Source organism: Megascapheus bottae, chromosome 7 (assembly GCF_031878675.1).
Source record: "Megascapheus bottae isolate mThoBot1 chromosome 7, mThoBot2.hap1, whole genome shotgun sequence".
NCBI lineage: Eukaryota > Metazoa > Chordata > Mammalia > Rodentia > Geomyidae > Megascapheus > Megascapheus bottae.
In genome coordinates this window covers 83,506,661-83,533,523 of record NC_143515.1, presented here as the reverse complement: position 1 = coordinate 83,533,523, position 26,863 = coordinate 83,506,661, and the positions used below count along the sequence as shown (strand labels likewise).

The 26,863-nt window shown below is 49.1% G+C and overlaps 1 protein-coding gene across 1 annotated transcript in view; it reads left to right on the top strand.

Annotated features, from left to right (window-relative positions):
* The window catches only part of Sntg2 (syntrophin gamma 2), a 139,159-nt gene that overhangs the window by 44,646 nt on the left and 67,650 nt on the right, over positions 1-26,863 (top strand). Inside the window, 5 exon segments of the mRNA XM_090336226.1 lie at positions 7,384-7,440; positions 7,532-7,589; positions 18,804-18,847; positions 18,939-18,980; positions 23,597-23,684. Coding sequence (XP_090192352.1) covers positions 7,384-7,440; positions 7,532-7,589; positions 18,804-18,847; positions 18,939-18,980; positions 23,597-23,684 — 289 coding nt within the window.

The window sequence follows — 26,863 nt, the reverse complement described above, 5'->3', positions numbered from 1 at the left end:
CCACCAAAAATGTGAGAAGTGGAGCTATGACTCAAGTGGTAGATCAGTAGTCTTGACAAAATAAAAAAAAAAAAGCGCAGGGACAATGTCCAGGCCTAAATTCAAGCCCTAGGAGTAACAAAAAAAAGAAAAATAAAGAATGCACGATCTGAATTTTAAGGAAACAAAATTAGATGCACAGACTTCCTATATAGTATATGCAACTCCAGTATAGAAACTAAATTTTAGAGATATTAAATGGATAGTCCATACATACAGAACATAATATTGTAACTTACTTTGTACAACAGATATTTAAAAAATATCCTTTTGGTTTTGCTGGAAAATAGATAATGGTCTTATCCAGTTTTAGTAAACAAATATTAAAGTATTTTTTCTAACCCATTTTGTTGCAGATGATCAATTCTTTTCATAGTTCCTTTGAAATTTTAAGAATGCTTAGGCTGTCTCAGGATTTCTCCAATAAGTTCTATGAGGGAAGAAAATACCAAATTTAAATATCTTAATTTGATTGAATTTTTGAGGAAGACATATGCTTTCTCTGCTTTATACTGTCAAGCTGTCAGTGGGGCTCAGATGGTGATAAGGAGTGACTGGTTGAGATGGCTGTGGGTGGTAGGTGGTCACTGGTGTGGATTGTGGGAATGGCTGTGAGGAGGGGTGAGTGGTGTGGATTGTGGGAATGGCTGTGAGGAGGGGTGAGTGGTGTGGATTGTGGGAATGGCTGTGAGGAGGGGTGAGTGGTGTGGATTGTGGGAATGGCTGTGAGGAGGGGTGAGTGGTGTGGATTGTGGGAATGGTTGTGAGGAGGGGTGAGTCCTGTGGATTGTGGGAATGGTGTGAAGAGGGTCAGTGGTGTGGATTGTGGGAATGGTTGTTGGGAAGGTTGAGTGGTGTGGATTGTGGGAATGGTTGTCAGGAGGGGTGAGTGGTGAGGATTGTGGGAATGGTTGTGAGGAGGGTGAGTGGTGTGGATTGTGGGAATGGTTGTGGGGATGGGTGAGTGGTGTGGATTGTGGGAATGGTTTGGGGAAGTGTGAGTGGTGTGGATTGTGGGATTATTTGTGAGGAGGTTGAGTGGTGTGGATTGTGGGAATGGCTGTGAGGAGGGTGAGTAGTGAGGATTGTGGGAATGGCTGTGAGGAGGGGTGAGTGGTGTGAATTGTGGTAATGGTTGTGAGGAGGGTTTGTAGTGAGGATTGTGGGAATGGTTGTCATGAGGGTGAATGGTGTGGATTGTGGAAATGGTTGTGAGGAGGGGTGACTGGTGAGGATTGTGGGAATGGTTGTCAGGAGGGGTGAGTGGTGTGGATTGTGGGCATGGTTGTGAGGAGGGTGAGTGGTGTGGATTGTGGGAATGGTTGTCAGGAGGGGTGAGTGGTGTGGATTGTGGGAATGGTTGTGAGGAGGGTGAGTGGTGTGGATTGTGGGAATGGCTGTGAGGAGTGGTGAGTGGTGTGGATTGTGGGAATGGTTGTGAGGAGGGGTGAGTGGTGTGGATTGTGGGAATGGTTGTGAGGAGGGTGAGTGGTGTGGATTGTGGGAATGGCTGTGAGGAGGGGTGAGTGGTGTGGATTGTGGGAATGGCTGTGAGGAGGGGTGAGTGGTGTGGATTGTGGGAATGGTTGTGAGGAGGGGTGAGTGGTGTGGATTGTGGGAATGGTTGTGAGGAGGGGTGAGTGGTGTGGATTGTGGGAATGGCTGTGAGGAGGGGTGAGTGGTGTGGATTGTGGGAATGGCTGTGAGGAGGGGTGAGTGGTGTGGATTGTGGGAATGGCTGTGAGGAAGGGTGAGTGGTGTGGATTGTGGGAATGGTTGTGAGGAGAGGTGAGTCGTGTGGATTGTGGGAATGGTGTGAAGAGGGTCAGTGGTGTGGATTGTGGGAATGGTTGTTGGGAAGGTTGAGTGGTGTGGATTGTGGTAATGGTTGTCAGGAGGGGTGAGTGGTGAGGATTGTGGGAATGGTTGTGAGGAGGGTGAGTGGTGTGGATTGTGGGAATGGTTGTGAGGAGAGGTGAGTCGTGTGGATTGTGGGAATGGTGTGAAGAGGGTCAGTGGTGTGGATTGTGGGAATGGTTGTTGGGAAGGTTGAGTGGTGTGGATTGTGGGAATGGTTGTCAGGAGGGGTGAGTGGTGAGGATTGTGGGAATGGTTGTGAGGAGGGTGAGTGGTGTGGATTGTGGGAATGGTTGTGGGGATGGGTGAGTGGTGTGGATTGTGGGAATGGTTTGGGGAAGTGTGAGTGGTGTGGATTGTGGGATTATTTGTGAGGAGGTTGAGTGGTGTGGATTGTGGGAATGGCTGTGAGGAGGGTGAGTGGTGAGGATTGTGGGAATGGCTGTGAGGAGGGGTGAGTGGTGTGAATTGTGGTAATGGTTGTGAGGAGGGTTTGTAGTGAGGATTGTGGGAATGGTTGTCATGAGGGTGAATGGTGTGGATTGTGGAAATGGTTGTGAGGAGGGGTGACTGGTGAGGATTGTGGGAATGGTTGTCAGGAGGGGTGAGTGGTGTGGATTGTGGGAATGGTTGTGAGGAGGGGTGAGTGGTGTGGATTGTGGGCATGGTTGTGAGGAGGGTGAGTGGTGTGGATTGTGGGAATGGTTGTGAGGAGGGTGAGTGGTGTGGATTGTGGGAATGGTTGTGAGGAGGGTGAGTGGTGTGGATTGTGGGAATGGTTGTCATGAGGGTGAGTGGTGTGGATTGTGGGAATGGCTGTGGGGAGGGGTGATTGGTGTGGATTGTGGGAATGGTTGTGAGGAGGGTGAGTGGTGTGGAATGTGGGAATGGCTGTGAGGAGGGGTGAGTGGTGTGGATTGTGGGAATGGTTGTGGGGATGGGTGAGTGGTGTGGATTGTGGGAATGGTTGTGAGGAGGGGTGAGTGGTGTGGATTGTGGGAATGGCTGTGAGGAGGGGTGAGTGGTGTGGATTGTGGGAATGGCTGTGAGGAGGGGTGAGTGGTGTGGATTGTGGGAATGGCTGTGAGGAGGGGTGAGTGGTGTGGATTGTGGGAATGGTTGTGAGGAGGGTGAGTGGTGTGGATTGTGGGAATGGCTGTGAGGAGTGGTGAGTGGTGTGGATTGTGGGAATGGTTGTGAGGAGGGTGAGTGGTGTGGAATGTGGGAATGGCTGTGAGGAGGGGTGAGTGGTGTGGATTGTGGGAATGGTTGTGGGGATGGGTGAGTGGTGTGGATTGTGGGAATGGTTGTGAGGAGGGGTGAGTGGTGTGGATTGTGGGAATGGCTGTGAGGAGGGGTGAGTGGTGTGGATTGTGGGAATGGCTGTGAGGAGGGGTGAGTGGTGTGGATTGTGGGAATGGCTGTGAGGAGGGGTGAGTGGTGTGGATTGTGGGAATGGTTGTGAGGAGGGTGAGTGGTGTGGATTGTGGGAATGGCTGTGAGGAGGGGTGAGTGGTGTGGATTGTGGGAATGGCTGTGAGGAGGGGTGAGTGGTGTGGATTGTGGGAATGGTTGTGAGGAGGGGTGAGTCGTGTGGATTGTGGGAATGGTGTGAAGAGGGTCAGTGGTGTGGTTTGTGGGAATGGTTGTTGGGAAGGTTGAGTGGTGTGGATTGTGGGAATGGTTGTCAGGAGGGGTGAGTGGTGTGGATTGTGGGAATGGTTGTGAGGAGGGTTGAGTGGTGTGGATTGTGGGAATGGTTGTGAGGAGGGGTGAGTGGTGAGGATTGTGGTAATGGTTGTCAGGAGGGGTGAGTGGTGTGGATTGTGGGAATGGTTGTCAGGAGGGGTGAGTGGTGTGGATTGTGGGAATGGTTGTGAGGAGGGGTGAGTGGTGAGGATTGTGGTAATGGTTGTCAGGAGGGGTGAGTGGTGTGGATTGTGGGAATGGTTGTCAGGAGGGGTGAGTGGTGTGGATTGTGGGAATGGTTGTGAGGAGGGGTGAGTGGTGAGGATTGTGGGAATGGTTGTGAGGAGGGGTGAGTGGTGTGGATTGTGGGAATGGTTGTGAGGAGGGGTGAGTGGTGAGGATTGTGGTAATGGTTGTCAGGAGGGGTGAGTGGTGAGGATTGTGGGAATGGTTGTCATGAGGGTGAGTGGTGTGGATTGTGGGAATGGTTGTGAGGAGGGCTGAGTGGTGAGGATTTGGGAATGGTTGTCAGGAGGGGTGAGTGGTGTGGATTGTGGGAATGGCTGTGAGGAGAGGTGAGTGGTGTGGATTTGGAGAATGGCTGTGGGGAGGGGTGAGTGGTGTGGATTGTGGGAATGGCTGTGAGGAGGGTGAGTGGTGTGGATTGTGGGAATGGCTGTGAGGAGAGGTGAGTGGTGTGGATTGTGGGAATGGCTGTGAGGAGGGGTGAGTGGTGTGGATTGTGGGAATGGTTGTGAGGAGGGGTGAGTGGTGTGGATTGTGGGAATGGCTGTGAGGAGAGGTGAGTGGTGTGGATTGTGGGAATGGCTGTGAGGAGGGGTGAGTGGTGTGGATTGTGGGAATGGCTGTGAGGAGGGGTGAGTGGTGTGGATTGTGGGAATGGTTGTGAGGAGGGGTGAGTGGTGTGGATTGTGGGAATGGCTGTGAGGAGGGGTGAGTGGTGTGGATTGTGGGAATGGCTGTGAGGAGGGGTGAGTGGTGTGGATTGTGGGAATGGTTGTGAGGAGGGGTGAGTGGTGTGGATTGTGGGCATGGTTGTGAGGAGGGTGAGTGGTGTGGATTGTGGGAATGGTTGTCAGGAGGGGTGAGTGGTGTGGATTGTGGGAATGGTTGTTAGGAGGGTGAGTGGTGTGGATTGTGGGAATGGTTGTGAGGAGGGGTGAGTCGTGTGGATTGTGGGAATGGTTGTCATGAGGGTGAGTGGTGTGGATTGTGGGAATGGCTGTGGGGAGGGGTGATTGGTGTGGATTGTGGGAATGGCTGTGAGGAGGGTGAGTGGTGTGGATTGTGGGAATGGTTGTGAGGAGGGGTGAATGGTGTGGATTGTGGAAATGGTTGTGAGGAGGGGTGAGTGGTGTGGATTGTGGGAATGGTTGTGAGGAGGGTGAGTGGTGTGGATTGTGGGAATGGTTGTGGGGAGGGGTGAGTGGTGTGGATTGTGGGAATGGCTGTGAGGAGGGTGAGTGGTGTGGATTGTGGGAATGGTTGTCATGAGGGTGAGTGGTGTGGATTGTGGGAATGGTTGTGGGGAGGGGTGAGTGGTGTGGATTGTGGGAATGGCTGTGAGGAGGGTGAGTGGTGTGGATTGTGGGAATGGTTGTGAGGAGGGTGAGTGGTGTGGATTGTGGGAATGGTTGTGGGGATGGGTGAGTGGTGTGGATTGTGGGAATGGTTTGGGGAAGTGTGAGTGGTGTGGATTGTGGGATTATTTGTGAGGAGGTTGAGTGGTGTGGATTGTGGGAATGGCTGTGAGGAGGGTGAGTGGTGAGGATTGTGGGAATGGCTGTGAGGAGGGGTGAGTGGTGTGAATTGTGGTAATGGTTGTGAGGAGGGTTTGTAGTGAGGATTGTGGGAATGGTTGTCATGAGGGTGAATGGTGTGGATTGTGGAAATGGTTGTGAGGAGGGGTGACTGGTGAGGATTGTGGGAATGGTTGTCAGGAGGGGTGAGTGGTGTGGATTGTGGGAATGGCTGTGAGGAGGGGTGAGTGGTGTGGATTGTGGGAATGGCTGTGAGGAGGGGTGAGTGTTGTGGATTGTGGGAATTGTTGTCAGGAGGGGTGAGTGGTGTGGATTGTGGGAATGGCTGTGAGGAGGTGTGAGTGGTGAGGATTGTGGGAATGGTTGTGAGGAGGGGTGAGTGGTGAGGATTGTGGGAATGGTTGTGAGGGGGTTGAGTGTTGTGGATTGTGGGAATGGCTGTGAGGAGGGGTGAGTGGTGAGGATTGTGGGAATGGTTGTCAGGGGGTTGAGTGGTGTGGATTGTGGTAATGGCTGTGGGGAAGGGTGAGTGGTGTCATTGTGGGAATTGTTGTGGGGAAGGGTGAGTGGTGTGGATTGTGGGAATGGCTGTGAGGAGGGGTGAGTGGTGTGGATCGTGGTCATGGCTGTGAGGAGGGGTGAGTGGTGTGGATCGTGGTCATGGCTGTGAGGAGGGGTGAGTGGTGTGGATTGTGGGAATGGTTCTGGGAATGGCTGTGAGGGTATACGCACATGGTGTTTTTCCGGAATCCCTGGTGTTTATGAACACCTGGGGCTGTGCCATCTGATACTGCCTCTTTCTTCTCATTGCCCACATTGCCTTGCCGCTCCCCCTCCGCCCTCTGGACATCCACAATCGTTTTACAAGATGGCGTCCATACATCCAGTGACTGAGACGTGCAGCATTTGTCTTTCTGTGCCCGGCCTGCTCACTTGGCAGTGTGCCCAGGCTCCTCTCTGCCGTCACACACATACAGGTCCCCACTTTACAGAGTGGATGTGCACCCTGGCATCTCCACTCATGAACAGACACAGGACAGCTTCTTACCTCGTCTGCTGAGGAAGCCTTCTGTGCGTCTGGGCATGTGATTCCCCAGATGTCACGTCTTTCTTCTGGTTTTGAAAGGGACAGTTCAGACTAAACTGTGCAGACCAAAAATTTAAATATTTTCATTTCAAAAGGAAACCATGTCATTGTTTTCCTATTGTATCTTTTTGAGACCAAAGAGGCAGCTTTCTGTTCCTCTTAGCCTAGCCACCTTTCTCGTCCCTGCCAGCCTGGGTCAGGGTTGGGTACCACCTCTGCTACACCTTGTTGGCAGTTATCCCAAGTCTAGGCTGGCAGGGCATTCACACACAATTTCATGTTTAAGAGATTTGGAGACTCTGGCTATGACCCATCCAAGAAGTATTACATTGCTAGTGTTTTATCCCTGTGTGTAATATTATGAGGCAACTGTGACCAGACAGTATGAAACACTTAATCCTTCTTTGATTCATACCAGTGACCGGAGTTAGCCGGCACACAGTTGAGGCCAGCAGAGATATTTGGTGAAGGACCGAGTCCTGGAGTTAATGGGAAGAGATGGGTTTTCATTGGAAACTGTGCATACATTGCCGGGTCATTGTTGGCTAATTGGAAAACGAAGGTGGGTCATGTTCTTTGTGGACTCGGTTCTTCAAAGCCAAGAGGGGCCAAGCTGATGTCCTCAGTAGGAGTCCAGCCTTATCAGCGGGCCTGACCACGAGATGAGACGTCAGAACCATTTCTTCAGTGTCTAGAAAATGCTCCAGTGTGTACCCTACACGATCAAAGAGAGGGAGGGAAATGGAGGAGGCTATCGAAGGGGTAATACTGACCAAGATACGCTGTCTTCATAAACTGCTTTGTTAAATAGCAGCTGCTTTTTACGATTACTTCAAGATAATTAAAGAAGGTATAGGTGCGTTGTGCATTTTCCTTCCTTCTGAACATGTATTTTAACATAAACTTATTTTTTTCTTAACATTGTTGAAGCACAGAACTGTTACACTTCGCCGACAGCCTGTGGGCGGCCTGGGCCTGAGTGTCAAGGTAGGGAAGAGCTGTGGTCCTTTCCTCCCTGGCGTCCTGGAGCCTCTGCCCGCTGCCCCGCTGACCCGCTCCTTCCGGCTCTGTCTTTCAGGGAGGGGCTGAGCACAGCGTTCCTGTGATCATATCCAAGATCTTCAAAGGCCAAGCAGGTAAAAATCACCGCGGCTTGTAAGATAATGAATTTTTACTTTTCTTTATGTTTTTTAAATTTTATTGTTGGGATAATGTAGAGACGGGTTACAGTTACATTTGTCAGGTAGTGGGTACATTGCTTCTCAAACCTTGATAGCCCTTCTCATGTTTTTGTCCCCGCTTCCCATCCCCTACCCCTCCCAATCATCTTATTGTCCCCTCTTCCCTTCCCTATTTCAAATAAACTATATATAATATACTAGGTAACAAAGTCAGATAAAGTAATGACATGAGGTTAACCATAAGGGCAAAATAAAAGAGAGAAATAACATAGTACATTAAGAACAACAGTCACACAGATAAAGCTCTTGTTTCCATATCCTAGAGATCTTTTCATTTAGTCTCATCCTGTATGACCATATATACATAGGTTTTGAGCTATTGTAACCCTCTGCTAGGAGAGCCCTAGATGTGTAATTATTACAGTGAGAGAAACCATGGAGCCTATGTTTCTTTAGGTCTGACTTACTTCACTTAATGTAATTTTTCCCAAGTCTTTCCATTTCCTTACAAATGGGGCAATGTCACTCTTTCTGATGATAGCATCTACAGTTCTGCTGTGTATAAGCAATCCCACTCCTGGATATTTACCCAAATGTACAGAAACAAGGACATACTAAAGCCACTAGCACAATGATGTTGATGCAGCATTATTTACCATAGCTAAGATATGGAACCAACCCAGAGGCCCCCCAGTAGATGATTGGATCAATATAATGAATTATTATTATTATTATTACTATTATTATTATTATTTTGCTAGTCCTGGGCTTGAGCTCAGGGCCTGAGCACTGTTCTTGGACTTTCTCAAGGCCAGACCTCTACCACTTGAGTCACAGCACCACTTCTGGCTTTTTTTTTCTATGTATGTGGTACCAAGGAATTGAACCTGGGTCTTCATGGATACTAGGCAAGCACTCTACCACTAGGCCATACTCCCAGCCCCGATAATGAATTACTTTAAGTGGTAAAAATGTCAGATGTTTACTGTGCTGTGTATTTGAATTGCCATTGTGTGTAGCTTCTGAGGTTGCACTTTCCTGAGAAGTGCTGCCCTTCTCAGTCCGTCAGGGAGGAAGGCTCGGGAGGAGCCTGCAGACCTCACTCAAGAGCATACCCAGGAGAGGCACTGAGCAGGCCAGCGCCTGGTGTCCAGGAGCTGTCACAATGACCTGAACTGCCACCTCTGTCCTTCCAAGTAAAATCACAGCGCAGTAGACACGGGGCCTATGAACAGGAGACAGACATAGGGCCTAAGGTCAGCAGACACAGGGCCTAAGGTCAGCAGACAGACACAGGTCCTATGGTCAATAGACAGACACAGGACCTAAGGTCAGCAGACACAGGACCTAAGGTCAGTAGACAGACGCAGGACCTAAAGTTGGTAGACACAGGACCTAAGGTCAGTAGACACAGGACATAAGGTCGTAGACAGACATAGAACTTAAGGTCAGTACAGGGCCTAAGGTCAGTAGACAGACATAGGACTTGAGGTCAGTACAGGGCCTAAGGTCAGCAGACAGACACAGGTCCTAAGGTCAGCAGACAGACACAGGACATAAGGTCAGTAGACACAGGACCTGAGGTCGGTAGACACAGGACCTAAGGTCGGTAGACATAGGACCTAAGGTCGGTAGACACAGGGCCTAAGGTCAGTACACACAGGGCCTAAGGTCAGTAGACACAGGGCCTAAGGTCAGTACACACAGGGCCTAAGGTCAGTAGACACAGGGCCTAAGTCGGTAGACACAGGGCCTACGGTCAGTAGACACAGGACCTAAGGTTGGTAGACACAGGGCCTAAGGTCAGCAGACACAGGACCTAAGGTGAGCAGACACAGGGCCTAAGGTCAGCAGACACAGGGCCTAAGGTGAGTAGACACATGGCTAGAGGTCATGGTGGGAATCTAATTGTGTCCCAGAACTGAACATTATTTCTCCACCAGAGCCGAGTTTGTTGGTTTTTCCCTGTTTCGTGAGCATCTGTGAGTTGTGTAAGGGGTTTCGTTGTGACTTGTCTATGTGTACCATGTGCCTTGACGGGATTCAGCTCCTCGGCCTCTCCCCCTCACTCCACCTCCTCACCCCACATCCCTCAGGAACCCCAGCAAACCCCATTTCCACAGGGTTCTACAAGGTACTTTGGCACCTCCCCGCCCCCCTGCCAGAGGTCCTGACTTTCATTTCTGATTGGCATCTTTGTTGTTACAGCTCCACAAGTTTACAATGTATTCCAATCAGTTTTGCCCCTTCTTACAATCTCTGCACCCTCTCCTAAAATTAGCACGCCATCAGGTTTCCTTGTTTACATAGTTGCAGATAATTTATTTCAGTGGCCTTCCACATTCCGCTGGCTTCTCTCGCCCCAGGCCCTCCCACTAGTCCCTGCAGACACCGGCCCAGGGTCTGATTCTCTTCCCTTCCCCTCCCCCCCCCACCGTCAGCCATGGGCTTTTGTTGCACTTCTGTGCTGACCTCATGGGTGCTCGCGACACGTTTCACAGATACACATCCTCTTACTTTTTTCATTCTCCCCTCTCCTCCTACTCCCCAGTCCTCTCAGCTGGATTCACAGTCTGTGTTTAGTCATCTAAGTAATTATGCATATGGATAGATTTAGACTTACATGCCAGACAATAAGTATAAATATCTTTCTTTCACATATAGATGGTATTTTGTTTTTTGAGCTTGGCTTGTCTCACTGTCAGTATGATGTCCTCTAGTTGTATCCATTTTACTGCAAATGGTATGATTTTAATTTTTCCTTTTGGCTATGCAACATGTGTGTGGGGGCGGGGGACAGAGACAGAGACAGATAGAGGTCTTCTTTATCCATTTACCTGTTACTGGGAACCTTGGCTGAGTCCATTATTTGTCTCCTTTTGTCTATTGTGAGCACAGTTAAGGTAAACATGGTTATGCGGGTGTCTTTCTGGCCTCCTGGTTTACTCTCCTTTGGTACAACTCAGTGGTGGAATGGGAGAGTTATAAAGAAGATCCACTCACAGGCCTTTGAGGAACCACCATGCAGATTCCACCAGCCTGCACCAGTTTACATTCCCGCAGCCCCTTCGTCTTCGTCCATCGCATGTCCTTGGGGGCTGCCATTTTGACTGCAGGAGTTGGGGTCTCAGTATGATTTTGATTTGCACTTCCTTTATGGCTAGGGATACCAAACATTTTTTTTTCATGTAGCAGCCATTCGCATTTCTTATGAGAACTGTCTGTTCAGTTCACTTGCATTTGTTGATAGGATTGTGTAATTACTGCAAGCCATCTGGTTGGTCAATTCATAACTGAAAGGAAGATATCCAGAAGCATTTCTGGTTCTGGTTCTATCAGTGATCTCTGAGAACATTTTAACCTTCTTTTTCTTTTTCTTTTTTTCTATGTATGTGGTACTGAGGAATCGAACCCTGGTCTGGGCTAGAGCTCTACCACTTGAGCCTCAGCACCATTTCTGACTTTTTTTTCTATGTATGTGGTACCAAGGAATCGAACCCCGGTCTTCATGCATGCGAGGCAAGCACTCTACCACTAGGCCAAACTCCCAGCCCCTTAAGCTTCTTTTTATTAGTTCATTTTTATTATTTGTGGATATGAACCTGTCTTTGAAAAGAAAGAGAATGAGGGAATCAGGCTAATAGAGAGTCGGTGAAAGATTGTGTGTTAAATTCAGAAAGAAGACTTTTATCTGCCCAGGGACACTCATGTTCAAGTGCCACACGGGATGTGAACAGGGACATATGGCTGAGGTTTTCAGGAAGGGGAATAGAGAGACAGCCTCATCTCCTGCACCCAGAGAGGTGGGTGGGTGAGGGTGGCCAGATTGCCTGGGGTCATATGACTTCCAAACTAAGCTCTCAAGGAGAGGGGAATCATGTCAGTGAAAACCCACTGAGAAGGAAGCCCTTCCTTCCTGCAGCCGCCAGGGAACCTCCAGCAACTCCAGCAAGGTACAGCTCCGCCAGGCCCCTGGCACGGTAGATTCCATTGTTCTGCAGACTTAGGAACCAGGAACACTTGCCCCCCCAGGTCAAACTTCCCCCCAAAATAAAAAGAAAATATATCACCCCTCAGAGTGAAAAATGCCAAGAAAATATTCACAGCGCACCAAGCACAGCCTCCAGCGGGAGCACACACGCAGTCCCCTGACTAAGCATGTATGGCACATGCTCTTTCCTGCAGGACAGTGACGCTCACACCGTCATTACCAGAACATTACACTAGTCTCTGTGACTCTCTGAAACACGCAGTCATTACCCAAAGTGTTGAAAGCACACAGTCACTATTAGAGGAAATATAAGAAGCCTGGTGCTCTGCAGAACAAATACACTAAGTACTAGTAATGCGTAGAGCATGAATCAACGACATGGTCAATGCCGCAGTGAAACGTAACCCGGTAACTACCCACAGTGACGCATCACGCACACAGCGGCTCCATGATATGGAGCACTGACGTACAATAGCCACCGGGTGAGCGCCTCACGCAGGCCGCAACTGTGCAGAGTGAAAACCTCAGTGAGAGCATGGAGGACAGAAAATGGCAAGCCAGAGTGGAAGCCTGAAGTACAGCCAGCACCTAGAATGAAGGCATACAACTGGTACCATCCACAGAGAAGCATGGAAAACGCTATCAGTAACTAGAAAGAAATACCAAGCACCCACTCCATATTCAAATTCTCACAAAAGAAATGCACACACACTGACTAACCAGAGCAAAAGCATGAAGCCTGGCCCAGGGCAGAATGAAAGCTTCCCTCAGCCACATCTTCCCTGTCCAGCGTGAAGACAGCAAGCATACTGTCTCTGTCCAAAGAGAAACTGTTAAGTCCTATGTCACTAGCCAGTGTGAATGTGTGAGGAGTGAAACCGTGGCCGTGTGCAGGGTCCGAGTAATTGTACCCGGCACACATTCATCGCCCAGAGTGAACACATCCCGCCTGCAGCCAACACCAAGTTTTGGAAGTGGGGAAGAGTGCAGCCAAGAACCCAGCGCATACTCTGCCCAGTGAAGAAGAGTGAGTGGGAATGAGGAGAGGGTGACATCGATCAAGGCATACAATGCTCGTTAACTGCTGTGTGTTCAATGGCAGCTCCCCTGTACAACGACTGCTATTGAAAAATGATTGGATGTGTCAAGCAGAGCACTAAGCAGAGTGAAATTTTCAAGCAGTCACTATGGATATATTATCATGTAGTCAAGTGAAAACTTCAAGCATGAAAACCTCATACATACGACTGCTCAAAGTGAAAATACTGAGTACACAATCTCTACCAGGGTCAACCCTCAAGCAGACAATGGCTCCCTAGACGGAGAGCACAGAGCACAGCCTCCACCGTCTGGAGGATAACTGCACAAAATCCACTACCCAGGGTGCAAATGTCAAGAATGGACTCCTCAGATTGAAAGCATCAGTACCTGGCCACTCACTGCAGTGAATACACCAAGCACACAGCCAGTACCTGGCCACTCACCCAGGACAGAACCACAACTCACCGTGGAAGTAGCATTATGTACAACCACCATCTGTCACGAGAGCAGGTTGTGACCTCTTAGAATGAAGCTCCAACAGCGTCATTATCCAGAGAGAGGACACCAAGCACAGACCACTACCCAGAATGAGCACTGCCATACTCAGGGTGACTCTGTCGAGACCAGTGACCACACAGCTCGTCTCCATCGTGAAAAGACAGCTGTATGTAGAGGGAAGGTGTGTAATACCACTCACAGGGAAGGCACAGAGATGGTTCGTGTTGAATAGCATGAATAAATGCGTTTAGCACAGCTGCCACTCAGTATGAAAGTGTTAAGAAACACGTCAGCATCAAGAGTGGCACCTCAGACGCCTGAACACCACAGAGACGCTGGGAACATCAAGCCCGTAGTCCTTACCCAGGAGGAAAGTGTCAGTCGTCCAGTCAGCATCAGAGAGAAACCTCAGCAACGCCGCGCACTGTGGAAGGAGCAAGCAGTCGCTACCTAGACCGAGAGCATCGGGGACATAGTCAGGCTCTCAGTGAAAGGGTCAGCGCCTTGTGGCTGACCGGACGGAAGCCTTAAGTGCAGCCCCCTCTGGAGTGGCAACCCCAGGCCTATTACCACGTCAGAGGGCAGCCTTCAAGGAAGGCGCCAGCACCCAGTGTACAAGCAGGAACAACCTCCACCAGAAGCCAGTGGGAATCACATGACCACGCCCACACTCACAGCAGCAGCACCCATTTTCTTCCCAGAGTATAAGAGTCAACGTAGTGACAACCAAGAGGAATGTCATCAGTGACAACTTGGAATAAACACGTCAGACGCACTGTCAGTCCTGTCAAACAGTCCCTATGCAGACGGAAAACACTTAGTGCATGGTCGCTCCCCAGCATCAAGTACTCCAGCCCACAGGTCTCACCAGGATGCAGCCTCCGGCAGCAGGAAAGCCTTCTTCATGCAGTGCAAAGCCACAAGAACATTGCCACTTTCCAGAGAGAGATCATGAAGTGTGCAGTTATTATCAGTGACCACATCGATCATAAAGTCGCTATCAAAAATGAAAACTATAAGCACATAACACTATGCCATTAAACCACCAAGCACAGAGCAGCTACCAGGATGAAAGCATGAAGCATAGCCATTTTCTTCCGTAAGACATCAAACAAATGGTTGACATCTAGAGGGAAACACTACTGGGAATGAATGCACCAAGCAAGGGAGTGACGCGTCCTGGAGTGAAGACACGGTGTGCAGCCACTTCCCCTGCGTGGAAGCATCAAGCAGAGTGTTGCCATAGAGAATGAAAACATCACACACGCAGCCACTGCTCAGAGTGAAAACATCAACACGTAGGGACCACCAGAGTGGAATTACTGAACACAGTATCACTAATCCGTGTGGCTGTATCAGCAGCACATTCAGTACTCAGAGAGGAAACTTCATGCATGCACCTGCCACTGATGCTGAAAACATTACTGCGCAGATTGAAGCACTCCAGCCCGTGGTAACCACTGTGAAACAGCCCTTAGTGGGTACTAGTATGGAAACCAGCACACACAGCCGCCTTGGGACCTGTGGCCGCGGGGACACGGAGGCACCTCTGCCTCACAGGTCCCTGAGATTCACCGGGTGCGACTGCGGCAGCCTTGAGGCCATCATTCCTTCCTCTAAAACTGTTTCCTGGTGTGGCCCTTCTGCCAGCAAGATGCTGTTATTGTTTTCACTCCTCAGTCAGTTTCATTTCCTCTTCAACATTTTTGAAATATTCTTTTCCTTTTTCATCATCTTTAAGTAGATGTAAAAAGGAGTTGCTATGCAACAATGCATCTTGATCAATGTCACCTTTTTCATCATTCTGATCCATTCCTCCCAACCCCATGTGAGGGGAGTGAGGGCAGCCTCACTTTTCTTAGTTTTGCAGGATATACGTTGAATTTTCGACTGTATTTTCCATGCCCTTCCTCTCATTCACCTGTCCCAATCCCCTTAGCCCTGCCCCTCGCTCCTCTCTAGTGCCTACTGTTTTGACGCTTATTCCCTTGAGCTCTGACCTTACCTTTCTAAGGGATTACACTCTTTGAGTTCTCCCTTGAATTTCCGTATAAAGTTTATAAACTAATTCTGGCTTCCACATATGAGAGAAGACATGCAACCTTTATCTCTCTTGGCCTGACTTAACTTCAGTTACTGCAATTTTTTGAGGTCTTTCTATTACTTTGCAAATGATGCATTACCTTAACTGATCTAAGTAAAATTTCACTGTGTGTGTGTGTGTGTGTGTGTGTGTGTGTGTGTGTGTGTATCACATTTTCCTGATCCATTTGTCCTCTGAGGGCCCTCCAGGCTGACTCCACTCCTCAGCTATGGTCAGTCAGTATGGTGCTGCAGTGAACATGGTTGTACTGGTGGCTTTACTGTACCCTGCAAAATATTTCAGATATTTCACTGAGTTCATGTTAGGCCTCTTCCCTTATCACTCTTATTTCTCCTGATTCTCGGAGTTTTCTTACAAGTATTAATTATGTGTTGTCTTTGTGTTCACGTGACCCTGCCCTCATGTGCCCTGGAGGTCGCAGGTCAGGTCACCTCCGGTGGGAATGGAGGCTTTTGGGATGCCAGCTCCTCTTTTTGGTTAAAGGGCTTTTCGTTGGTGGATAATCATGGCCTTGTTTTCCTTTCTGGGCTATAAGACAATTGTTCATGCAATGTAGGATATGATATAAATACTCAGGCCAATGGGTCTGCATGGTAAGTCAGTTGCTGTCTTTTCTCGGACGTGTTTACATATTTGATTTTATATATTTGAAAGGGCTCCGCCCAGATCTGGTTGGATTTGTGTAGACATGGATCAGACTTTTGGTAACAGTGGTTGCAGTGGTGAGGCAGCTTGCAGGGGAAAAGGCAGGGTCACTTCCCAGGCCTGGGTCTGTCCAGGGCCTCGGCAGTGGAGCAGCAGGTATGCCAGCATTACTGTGCTGTTAATGCATCTGTGAAAGATGGGTGAGCCATCACAGCAAACAGAACTTGACAAGGACAATAATGTTGACTGCCTCGCTGGATGAAAAGTGTGGAGACCTCAGACCAAGTTGTGTGATACTTAGAGAGCTGTGAAGTACACACGCCATCTATTCCTGACTTGGTGTGAACTGCACAAAACGAGCCTTCGTCTCAGTGGTGCACATTTTATCTGTTCCAAATCTAATGTAAACTGCTCAGAAATATTTCAAAAGCCATGACGTATACGCCATCTGTTGCAGATGGAGAGTAAACTGAGTAGACAGGGCCCCTGTGTCAGGCTGAGGGCTGGAAAGGTGGAGGGCTCACCCCCATCTGCCCTCACCTTGAAGGGTCTGCAGCAGCTGTGCCGGGGCCTGTCAATGCAGTCGTGCCTCAGAGGAGCACTTCCCGCCTCGACCCCGGCCTGCTGTGCCCTCTTAATCTTTGTCCCTAAGTCCAAACAATATCAGGGGCTGCACTGACTAACTGCCCAGGTCCATCTTGGGAGGCAGACAACACTGCTTCATGTAAATTGATGTCATACTTCCAACGTTTGGAATTGTAAACCATTCAAAGAGTTCAAACTTTCTTGTTTTCAATGAAAATAATCTCATTGGAAGTGCTTGGATGCAGCTCAGTGGAACACTGCTTCTAGCATGTAGATACCTTGAATTCTATCTCAGGCGTGGCCATTAATACACAGACACACACAGACACATACAGACACACACACACACACACACACACACACTCCTCTCAAGACCACACCTGTCATCCTAGCTACTACAGAGGCTGAGAGAGATCTGAGGATCACAATTCAAGGTGCAAAACTAATCTGGGCCAGAAAGTCCATGAGACTCTTATTTCCAATTGACCACCAAAAAAAATAAATAAATAAACAAAACTGAAGTGGATTTGTGGCTCAAGTGGTAAAGCACTAGCCAACAGCAAAAAAGCTCTGGGACAGTGCCCAGGTCCTGAGCTTAAGCTCCATGACTGGCCAAAGTGTGTGTGTGTGTGTGTGTGTGTGTGTGTGTGTGTGTGTGTGTGTGTGTGTGTGTGTGCGCGCGTGTGTGCGCGTGTGTGTCTCCCACAGAAAGAGGGGGAATGAGCCCCTCATGATGCTCTTCATACAAGAACTCAGTGATGTCTTGACATCCTAGGTGTTGGAATTCTTGCGCTGAGTTTGGTTCTGGAGTTAAACTGTGTGTTACAGGAGGTTTCTTGAAGCTCTTTGCCAGTTTGTCACCTCTGCAGTCTGGGGGATTTCAGGAAACCTGCTGGAAGTTCAGAGTCCACACGGGGAATTCCGTTTAGATCTTTTGTCTGTGCCAATGTGTAAATATCCTCTATAGTTTTTTCAGCATCTTCGACTAGTGTTAACACAAACATCAGTTGTGTACAACCCGCGAAGGCCTTGCTCCATGTTTCACAACGTCCCCTGCATTAGCTGCTGCCTTTTCCTCCCAGGAAGTGCTGTCAGCTGTGTGAAGACCATAGAACCCTGCTGTGCTCTAGAGCTGATTTGCTTAGTGAATTCTAGACAGAAGGTGGATGTGCTGAGACTGTGGGGCAACTTCTCAGCTGTGTTTCTTGGGTTGCTGGGATGGATTTCTGCTTCCTTGGCTGTGGAGGAGGAGTGGAGGGGACCTGCAGAGCAGTGTTGGAGTGCTGCCGTCAGCCAGGCTCCCTGGCAGGCAGGGTGGGCAGGTCAGCCGTCTGTCTGTATGTCTGAACACACACCTGGGTGGTCGTGCTCCCCCTACCCCTGAGCCCCCTCAAAGGTGGCGTGTGGCACATTAATGACTAGAAATAACATTGGCCGTTAACATGGAATCTGCTTACTGTTTGACAGAGCATTCTGTCATGAAAAGAAATCTATTCTTATTTGCCTTCCAGCATTTAATCAAAGGGCTATAAAATTAATGCTAACCCATACAAAGGAAACAAATGGCTTTACAGTTAGTGCAAATAATGTTCAGTCTTATGGAAAGGATCTTTCTTTTCCTTGACAAAGAAAATGGCAATTGAAACTAAACTGTGAATATTATATAAACTTTAAATGCAGTTCTTTCTTTGGCTTGTTTTTTCTGGCAGTGATTTTAATTACATTTATGCTCATCAGTCTGTATCTATTTGTTCTGCAGAATGAAGGCGATGCTAAGTGGCTTTTAGAAGTCTTTTGTTTTTGTCCGTATGGACTTAGGTGTGAGTCAGACTTTTCACACAACACGATGAAATCTTCACTTGAGCAAATGGCATTTGTGTTCCACATTACACAGTATCTGTCTTGAAAGCAGTAACTCTGTTATTGTGCTGAAAAAGGACCAGTGATCTAGCTCACCAGTTACTGCTCTTTGTTATGTGCTGCATTTTCCCTACACAGACAAGTGCACACATACATCAACGCAGATTCACTTGTGTGTGAATACACAAAAATGGGTGTTCTTGTCTCTGTCCATTCCACTGCCAATCTAGGAACACACAGCATACCTAAACTGGCACACGTGGTTGGCATGTGCACACGTGCTGTCATTTCTGTGTCCTAACTGGCACATTCACATCTGTGCACACACACTTAGGTACATCCACAAACACACACTGCCTTTCAAGCGCCAGGCTGCTTAAACACTGCAGAAATTAAACATTGTATCAGGAGATCTAACATAGCTGCTGCTTTTACAACCCCACAGCTGACCAAACAGGGATGCTGTTTATAGGAGATGCTCTTCTGCAGGTCAGTATTCTAATCTTCAACATTTGCATTTTTGCCTTTTAATATTAGACAATTAATTATCCTAAATAGTCTTAATTTGTTGTCTGTTCAGGTTAATGGCATTCATGTAGAAAATGCATCCCATGAAGAAGTGGTAAGTGTATTGTTTTGTAGCTTTCAGTCTGCTTGTTAGATATTCCTTTATCCTAGTTAATTTTCTCTGCATACTTACATGTGATTGAGTGTGCTTTTAGGCCCAGTCACAGAATGAGAGCGAACACCTGAGAGGTTAGTAAATCATACTATATTGTGTGGGCACCCGGGAAGAGCCCATGTACAGCTAGGTGGCACCCAGCACTCTGCAAGCACAGTTGTCGTGTCCTTACAGACACCAGGCAGAGCACTGGTCATCCCCGTTGGTTATCCCCACTGGTGGTTATCCCCGTTGGTTATCCCCACTGGTGGTTATCCCCGTTGGTTATCCCCACTGGTGGTTATCCCCACTGGTGGTTATCCCCACTTGTTATCCCCATTGATTATCATCACTGGTCATCCCCATTGATTATCCCCACTGGTGGTTATCCCCACTGGTGGTTATCCCCGTTGGTTATCCCCACTGGTGGTTATCCCCGTTGGTTATCCCCACTGGTGGTTATCCCCACTGGTGGTTATCCCCACTTGTTATCCCCATTGATTATCATCACTGGTCATCCCCATTGATTATCCCCACTGGTGGTTATCCCCACTGGTGATTATCCCCACTGGTTATCCCCACTGGTGGTTATCCCCAGTGGTCATCCCCACTGGTTATCCCCACAGGTTATCACTGGTTATCCCCATTGATTATCCCCAGTGGTTATCACCATTGATTATCCCCACAGGTTATCATCACTGGTTATCTCCATTGTACATCAGAGAGCACTGAAATTATTTAGATGGTTTTCTAGGAATGGGGAGAGAAAGGGTGACTGAATGCAGTCATAACATTCAATACACATGTGAAAATGAATCCAGATCAGGAGGGAAGGGTAGGGTTGGAAGAGACGGAGAATGATGGAGGGGTGAATGTTATGGAGATACACTTTACTCATAAACTGACATGTAGGATTGAATTAAGTACAGTTACTTGATTTAAAATTTGAGTGTGTGGAATAGATATGATATATATACACAATGGAATTTCATATGATATTGCACAAAGAAGGCAGCATGTGCAGTCAGGAAATGCTTCCTCTCAGGTGACAGGGGAATTGATGTGGTTTGTTAGAAACCTGGTACACACCTCTTTAGCCCATTGGGGGGTTCCGATAGACCTGACCAAGTTGCCCTTGGAGCAAAGCTTGCACTCCATGCTGGAAGCAATGTCCTCTATGTGTCAGAGGAGGAAGAGGTGGGGATAGCCGAGTTCTTCCATTGTACATTTCGAGCTAGCCAATGCGCTGTGCCTTGAGTGGACATTGTAAAGCTTCACGGGCTCTGGCTGGGCCCTCTAACAGGTGGTGGTAGGAGGAGGCCTCCCGTGGGAGGCCACAGCAACAAGACCTTGCTGATATCCCAGAGACCTGGGCTGTGTCCTGGCTTCTTGCAATCCAGGACTTTTCAGGAGGAGTCCTGAGGATGGAGCCCTAAGGAGGTGACTCGGGCTCCGGGAAGCTCACTGTAGAACCAGAGCTGTGTCAAGTGTGCATGTTGTCACCTGGTGGTCACTCAACACTTCTGTCCACAGGCCAGGGGAGCCAGCCCTGTTGCCTGCTGAGCTCCAGGACCCTGAGAAGATGTGCACTTTGTCACACCTTCTCTGGTAGCCAGACCATGGCCTGATCCTATGCAGACCCCATGGAGAATGTCTTGAGTGGCATTCAGGGGTAGAGTTGTTTCTAAAAAGATCCATACCTGTGTCTCAGGGTCTGACTGCACATCTGGGAGATGGAAGCTGGAAGCAGCCTCCAGCTGCCAGATCAGAACCTGCCCAGAAGGTATAGAGAACCCAGAAGGGGCAGCAAGTATGGACTGACAGGCTCCAGAGGCTCTCAGGTGCTGCTGCTGGCAGAAGGGCTTCATCTCATAAGCAGCAGAGTCGGGTCTGTCTTCCTTCACGGGTCAGTGGAGAGCATAGGAGGAGGAGGAAGTGATGTGGAAACCCCTTGTTTGCCCCACCACCCAAGGCCACGGCTGATTCCTCTCAGATGCACTACCCAGCCGTGGACTCAGTGAAAAAGATGTTGATGAAGCAGACATAGACCGTGATCTTGTATCTAAATTGTTCTTAAAACCCAAAAGATGAGTTCTTCAAGATTTGGCAAGTGATTTAAGACTAGAAGCGAGTTGTTGACTGTAACTATCTTTCAAACCACTCTGCTCCATCCTTTAGAGATGGATTTACTATTCTCAGACACAATCTAATTGCCTGTTGAGATACACACAGGGGCATGTAGATATGGGGGCTTCTAGTGCTTGATTTTCTCCAGGAAGAACTGAGAAGGTTGCTGAATAGACTGAAATTAGATTTTATTTACAAATTTAATAGGATGCCTGCGTACTCATGCGCACACACGCACACGCACGCACACGCACACACACGCGCACACATACACACACGCGCACACACACGCACACACACACACCTGCACACACACACGCACACACACGCACGCACGCACACGCACGCACACACACGCACACACACATACTCTTTTTTCAAGAACTTACAGCAAGCTGAGCAGAGCACAGATGCTGTGGTTTGGCGTGTTCCACCAATCCTGTCTCAACTGCTCATCTCCCAGGGATGCTCCAGCTCTCCAGGATTGGCCCGCCGTGCACTCTCAGGGTGCGGGGCACTGTCTGCAGCTGTCCACTCTCCAGAACTGGCTGACCAGTAGTGTCGCCCACAGGCTTCTCCTGAAGCTGTGCCCTGCCTCATCGCGTAGCTCCTCTGCCCAGAGTCGCAGTGGACTCGGCAGCGTTGATTGATGGCCTGGGCCGCGGCGAGGACACTGCTGGGAGTTTTTCCCAGACATCCTGGACGCCATTTGTCAGGAGAAATGGGTTTTGCTTCTTAGACCCAGCTGGGGAAGTAAGTTCAAAGCACACTTTTCTCTCTAGGGTCTTGAGCAGAGAGAGGGGCGGTCCCAGAGGCAGTTCAGCTTCCTTATTAGTTGTTTGGAGTGGAGGGGAGTCCTTTTCCTAGTCCCTTTGTGCTACAAGCTCTCTGAGGACAGAGTTTGACAGGAAGCTGACAAGAGCAAATGAGGGCCAGGTGCTGTCTTCCTTCCTCCCGTCTGCCCAGGGCATGCACTTCAGTCTGAGCAGAGGCGTGGGGCAGCTGCCCAGATGGGAGCACAGCTGATCCCTGGCTGCACGCCAGCCCTGGATGGAAGTTGTGGGAAGGATACAGCAAAGGTTTCACCGCAGCTTACGAAGGCTCAGGGCGAGTCGTAGGAACCAGGCTCTGTCAGTGCATGGTCACTAACAACTGTGGAGAAGAGGCACTGAAATGTTTGGAGGAATGAGTGGGGGCATTTCAGTAGTCACACGGATGAGAGTCTAGAATTTCAAAAAGCCTGAGAAGGAGTAAGTTAAGGCCCAGGATATGTCGTGACAGTTGAGAGGCTGGTCTGTGGCCAGAGACTGGCTGGCTTAGAGGGCCTGGGAAGAGACAGTACATAATTAAGTTGGACAGGCAGAGCACCAGGCCAAAAAGCTCAAGGACAACATAGAAAGGGCAAACGAACTACTGCTACATGCCAGGATGCAAATGTCTTCAATCCAAATTTCAATTCTTTCCAAGCCCTGCTACAATTTCAGGCAGCATGCCACACAGTCATTTTCAGACAAGATATAGGCATACTGGGGTCATAATCCATTCTGCTACTTATAGTCTATTGACATCCTGTTTCTTAATTAATTTTCCTTAACAACCACATATAAACTACATGACAAACTGGCCCTAGATTGTAGGCTTTCTGTAAGTAGTGAGATGCATGTGATGAATGCCTAAAATCCAATCCAGGAGTGAGAGCAACTTGAAATTCCAGCATAAGTGTACGTTGTATCACGTTGAAGGATGGCCAAACATTTTCTGAAAATGAACATGTCATTCAAATTTTTTAATTATATATGGTTGGTTTTCAAACAGTTAGGTTGCCACATGTTCTATCAATGTCTCAAAATGGGAACATTTTACCTACAAGTGGACTTCTTGTGGAATTATAGTAGGTTAAACAGAGTATACAGAGGTTTTTGTCTTATAGGCATAGAAATGTGTGGTAGATGCACACTTATGGAGATGTAGACAGGAGCTGTGGAGTTCACGCTTATGGAGATGTAGACAGGAGCTGTGGAGTACACACTTATGGAGATGTAGACAGAAGTACACACTTATGGAGATGTAGACAGGAGCTGTGGAGTTCACACTTATGGAGATGTAGACAGGAGCTGTGGAGTACACACTTATGGAGATGTAGACAGAAGTACACACTTATGGAGATGTAGACAGGAGCTGTGGAGTTCACACTTATGGAGATGTAGACAGGAGCTGTGGAGTACACACTTATGGAGATGAAGACAGGAGCTGTGAAGACATACACTCATGCAGTTGAAGCACAGGGACTGTGTGCCTTGGACATGTACAACCTTGTCTCTTGCCCCTGTCGAATCTGGAAAGTATTGAGGTACCTGGGCAATTCTGGGGAGCATGTGCTGCGTGCAGGGGTCAGTCTGTATTCAGTGCACCCTCCTTTGTGATTGTGTATTGCTCTTTTACTTCGGTAGGTGCATCTCCTGAGAAATGCTGGTGACGAGGTTACCATCACTGTGGAATATCTCAGGGACGCGCCTTCATTTCTGAAGCTCCCATTAGGTACGTGAGAGAGTGGACCCATGTCCTGTGCAGGTCCTTTCCTTGCCGCAATATTAATTCAACTGCCACGCATGCGCGCATGCGCGCACGCGCGCGCGCGCGCGCGCGCGCGCACACACACACACACACACAGAGTACCTGTCTCAGTTTACCTAAATATTTTTAATTCAGGCTGTAAAGTGTCTACTGGGATGCAGACATGTCATCTCCTCTGTACTCAGTCAGGACCCTGTTCTCCATGGCCTCCACTGGCTCTTTCCTCTGTGTGTTCACAGAGGCTGTGGTCATCCCTTTCGTGTGGCAGCATGGGTCTGGCTGTACTTGCTTGGGAGCTACTAGAAAAGGACTTGAGGGCAAGAAGCCAGCTTTGAGTACAGAGGGACATCAGAGATTGGAGCCCCTCTGTTCCATGGCCAGCCTAAGTAGTATCCCCCACCCGCTTTCTCCTTCCTGGGAACACTGACAAGTCCACCTCGGTAGATGCCATGGGAAATCATGACCGCAAATCTGTGCAAACACACAGGCAATGGTCAGCACCCATTTGTCCTCTGGACCCCTGGCCCTGTTGCTGTGGGAGAGTATGCTGGAGGGACCACAGCACCTGTTTTCTACAACACTGGAAACAGTCACAGAGAAGAGCCGAGATGCCAGTGTGACCTTCCCAAATGACCTTCACAGTCCAAGATGCCAGTGTGACCTTCCCATATGACCTTCACAGTCCAAGATGCCAGTGTGACCTTCCCATATGACCTTCACAGTCCAAGATGCCAGTGTGACCTTCCCATATGACCTTCACAGTCCAAGATGCCAGTGTGACCTTCCCATATGACCTTCACAGTCCAAGATGCCAGTGTGACCTTCCCATATGACCTTCACAGTCCAAGATGCCAGTGTGACCTTCCCATATGACCTTCACAGTCCAAGATGCCAGTGTGACCTTCCCATATGACCTTCATAATCCAAGATGCCAGTGTGACCTTCCCATATGACCTTCACAGTCCAAGATGCCAGTGTGACCTTCCCATATGACCTTCATAATCCAAGATGCCAGTGTAACCTTTCCATATGACCTTCACTGTCTAAGATGCCAGTGTGACCTTCCCATATGATCTTCACTGTCCAAGATGCCAGTGTGACCTTCCCATATGATCTTCATAATCTAAGATGCCAGTGTGACCTTCCGATATGACCTTCATAATCTAAGATGCCAGTGTGACCTTCCCATATGACCTTCATAATCTAAGATGCCAGTGTGACCTTCCCATATGACCTTCACAGTCTAAGATGCCAGTGTGACCTTCCCATATGACCTTCATAATCTAAGATGCCAGTGTGACCTTCCCATATGACCTTCACAGTCTAAGATGCCAGTGTGACCTTCCCATATGACCTTCATAATCTAAGATGCCAGTGTGACCTTCCCATATGACCTTCACAGTCTAAGATGCCAGTGTGACCTTCCCATATGACTTTTACAGTCCAAGATGCCAGTGTGACCATCATGGCAGGATTCCAATGTGATTTTCATGGTCCAAGATGCCGGTACAACCATGGAGGCCCCGAGACTCTCCAGTAGGCCCCATGTCCCCCAGCCAGGCACAGCCATCGAGGCCCTGAGACCCTCTGTCTCAGGTGGAGCCCACATCCCCCAGCCGGGCACAGCCATTGAGGCCCTGAGACCCTCTGTCTCCGGTGGACCCCACGTCCCCCAGCTGGGCACAGCCATCAAGGCCCTGAGACCCTCCCGTCTCTGGTGGACACCATGTCCCCAGCAAGGCACAGGCCAGACACTGAGCCCATTAGCAGATTTCCTCCAAGACACTAACCAGACCTCAGAAGGCAGTAGAAGGTTTCCTAGAGGAAGTGCTGGCTGTGCAAAGCCTGTGTGCACTTGAGTCTGGGGCTAGCTTGTGGAGGTGACAGGAGGGGCTGGGCACTGAGGGGAGGAGGTGACAGGAGGGGCTGAGCACTGGGTTTCACTGTATACTGGAAGCAGAGCTGGTCCACAATGTCTCAGGCCCTGTGCCCCGGGGCTGTGCCCTCTCCTCAACCCCCCACCCCCCACCCCATGGGTGTGTTGCTCACCTCACCCTGACCCATAAATACATCTGTCCTGAGTGTGTGCAGAGACAGAAAGTAAAGGGTGTTTGAAAATGGGGCCTTTTCTGTCCTCTTAGGGTGGAGTGGCTTCCCTGGGCAGAGGGGGCCCTGAGCAGCTCTTCTTAGTGTTGCAGAGGTAGAATAAGTGAGAACACTTGTTGCCATGGGGAAAAGCCTGCCCTTAACAGCCCCAGTGCTGGTGCTGCATTTTCCTCCCATATCAGAGCAGCCTTTGAACCCTGGAGCCCCGGCCTGCTGTGGGGACCTGTGCTGTGGTGCCAGCTGCTCTGTCACTCTGTCTCAGGGCACGGCTGGCATCCAGCCAGTGTGCGCTCACTAGACAGCATGAGGTTTGTGTCCCCAGGCTGCAGGGTTCCTCAGGAACCCAAATCTTCCTATCCATACCAGTTGTAACGGTGGCCACAGAGTGGCCCCTCTCAGATAACGTGTCCTCTCGTGGAAAAACACACTGAGAAAACAGCACAGCTGCTGCCCAGGCCCGCCCCATGTGTGGCGATTTGTGTGATGCCATTATCCACAACAGCTCCCGCGGGGACGGAGGAGAGAGCCCTGACCGATTCCTAAGGGAAATCGTTGGATTTAAGTCAGAAAGGAAATGAATAGCCATTGGGACTGAAGGAAGTTCTGACTGTGTCTTATAAAGATGCAGTTCCCATAGCATACACTTTACTTGCAGTTTCAGTGTTTCACCATGCTCTATAACCATCACCAGCGATTAACTTCCCAACCGCCCTGGTGCCACAAGGAGCTGACACCTACGAGGCATTGGTCAAGTGTCGCCCTCCCCAGCCACTGACAGCCACCGCTGTCCTTCTGTGGGAATTTAAATAAATGTTATCACACAAATGTGCCCTCTGTGGGGCCCTTTCACTCAGCATGATGTTCTCAAGGGTCATCTTTCCAGCAAGCCGCCAGCACTCGGTTACTTTCTGTCTGAATGGCATTTCTTTATATGGACATGCAAGGCTTTGTTTACACACTCAGCGGGTGGACACGGGCTTTGTTTACACACTCAGCGGGTGGACACGGGTTTTGTTTCTATTTCTGGACTGTTATAA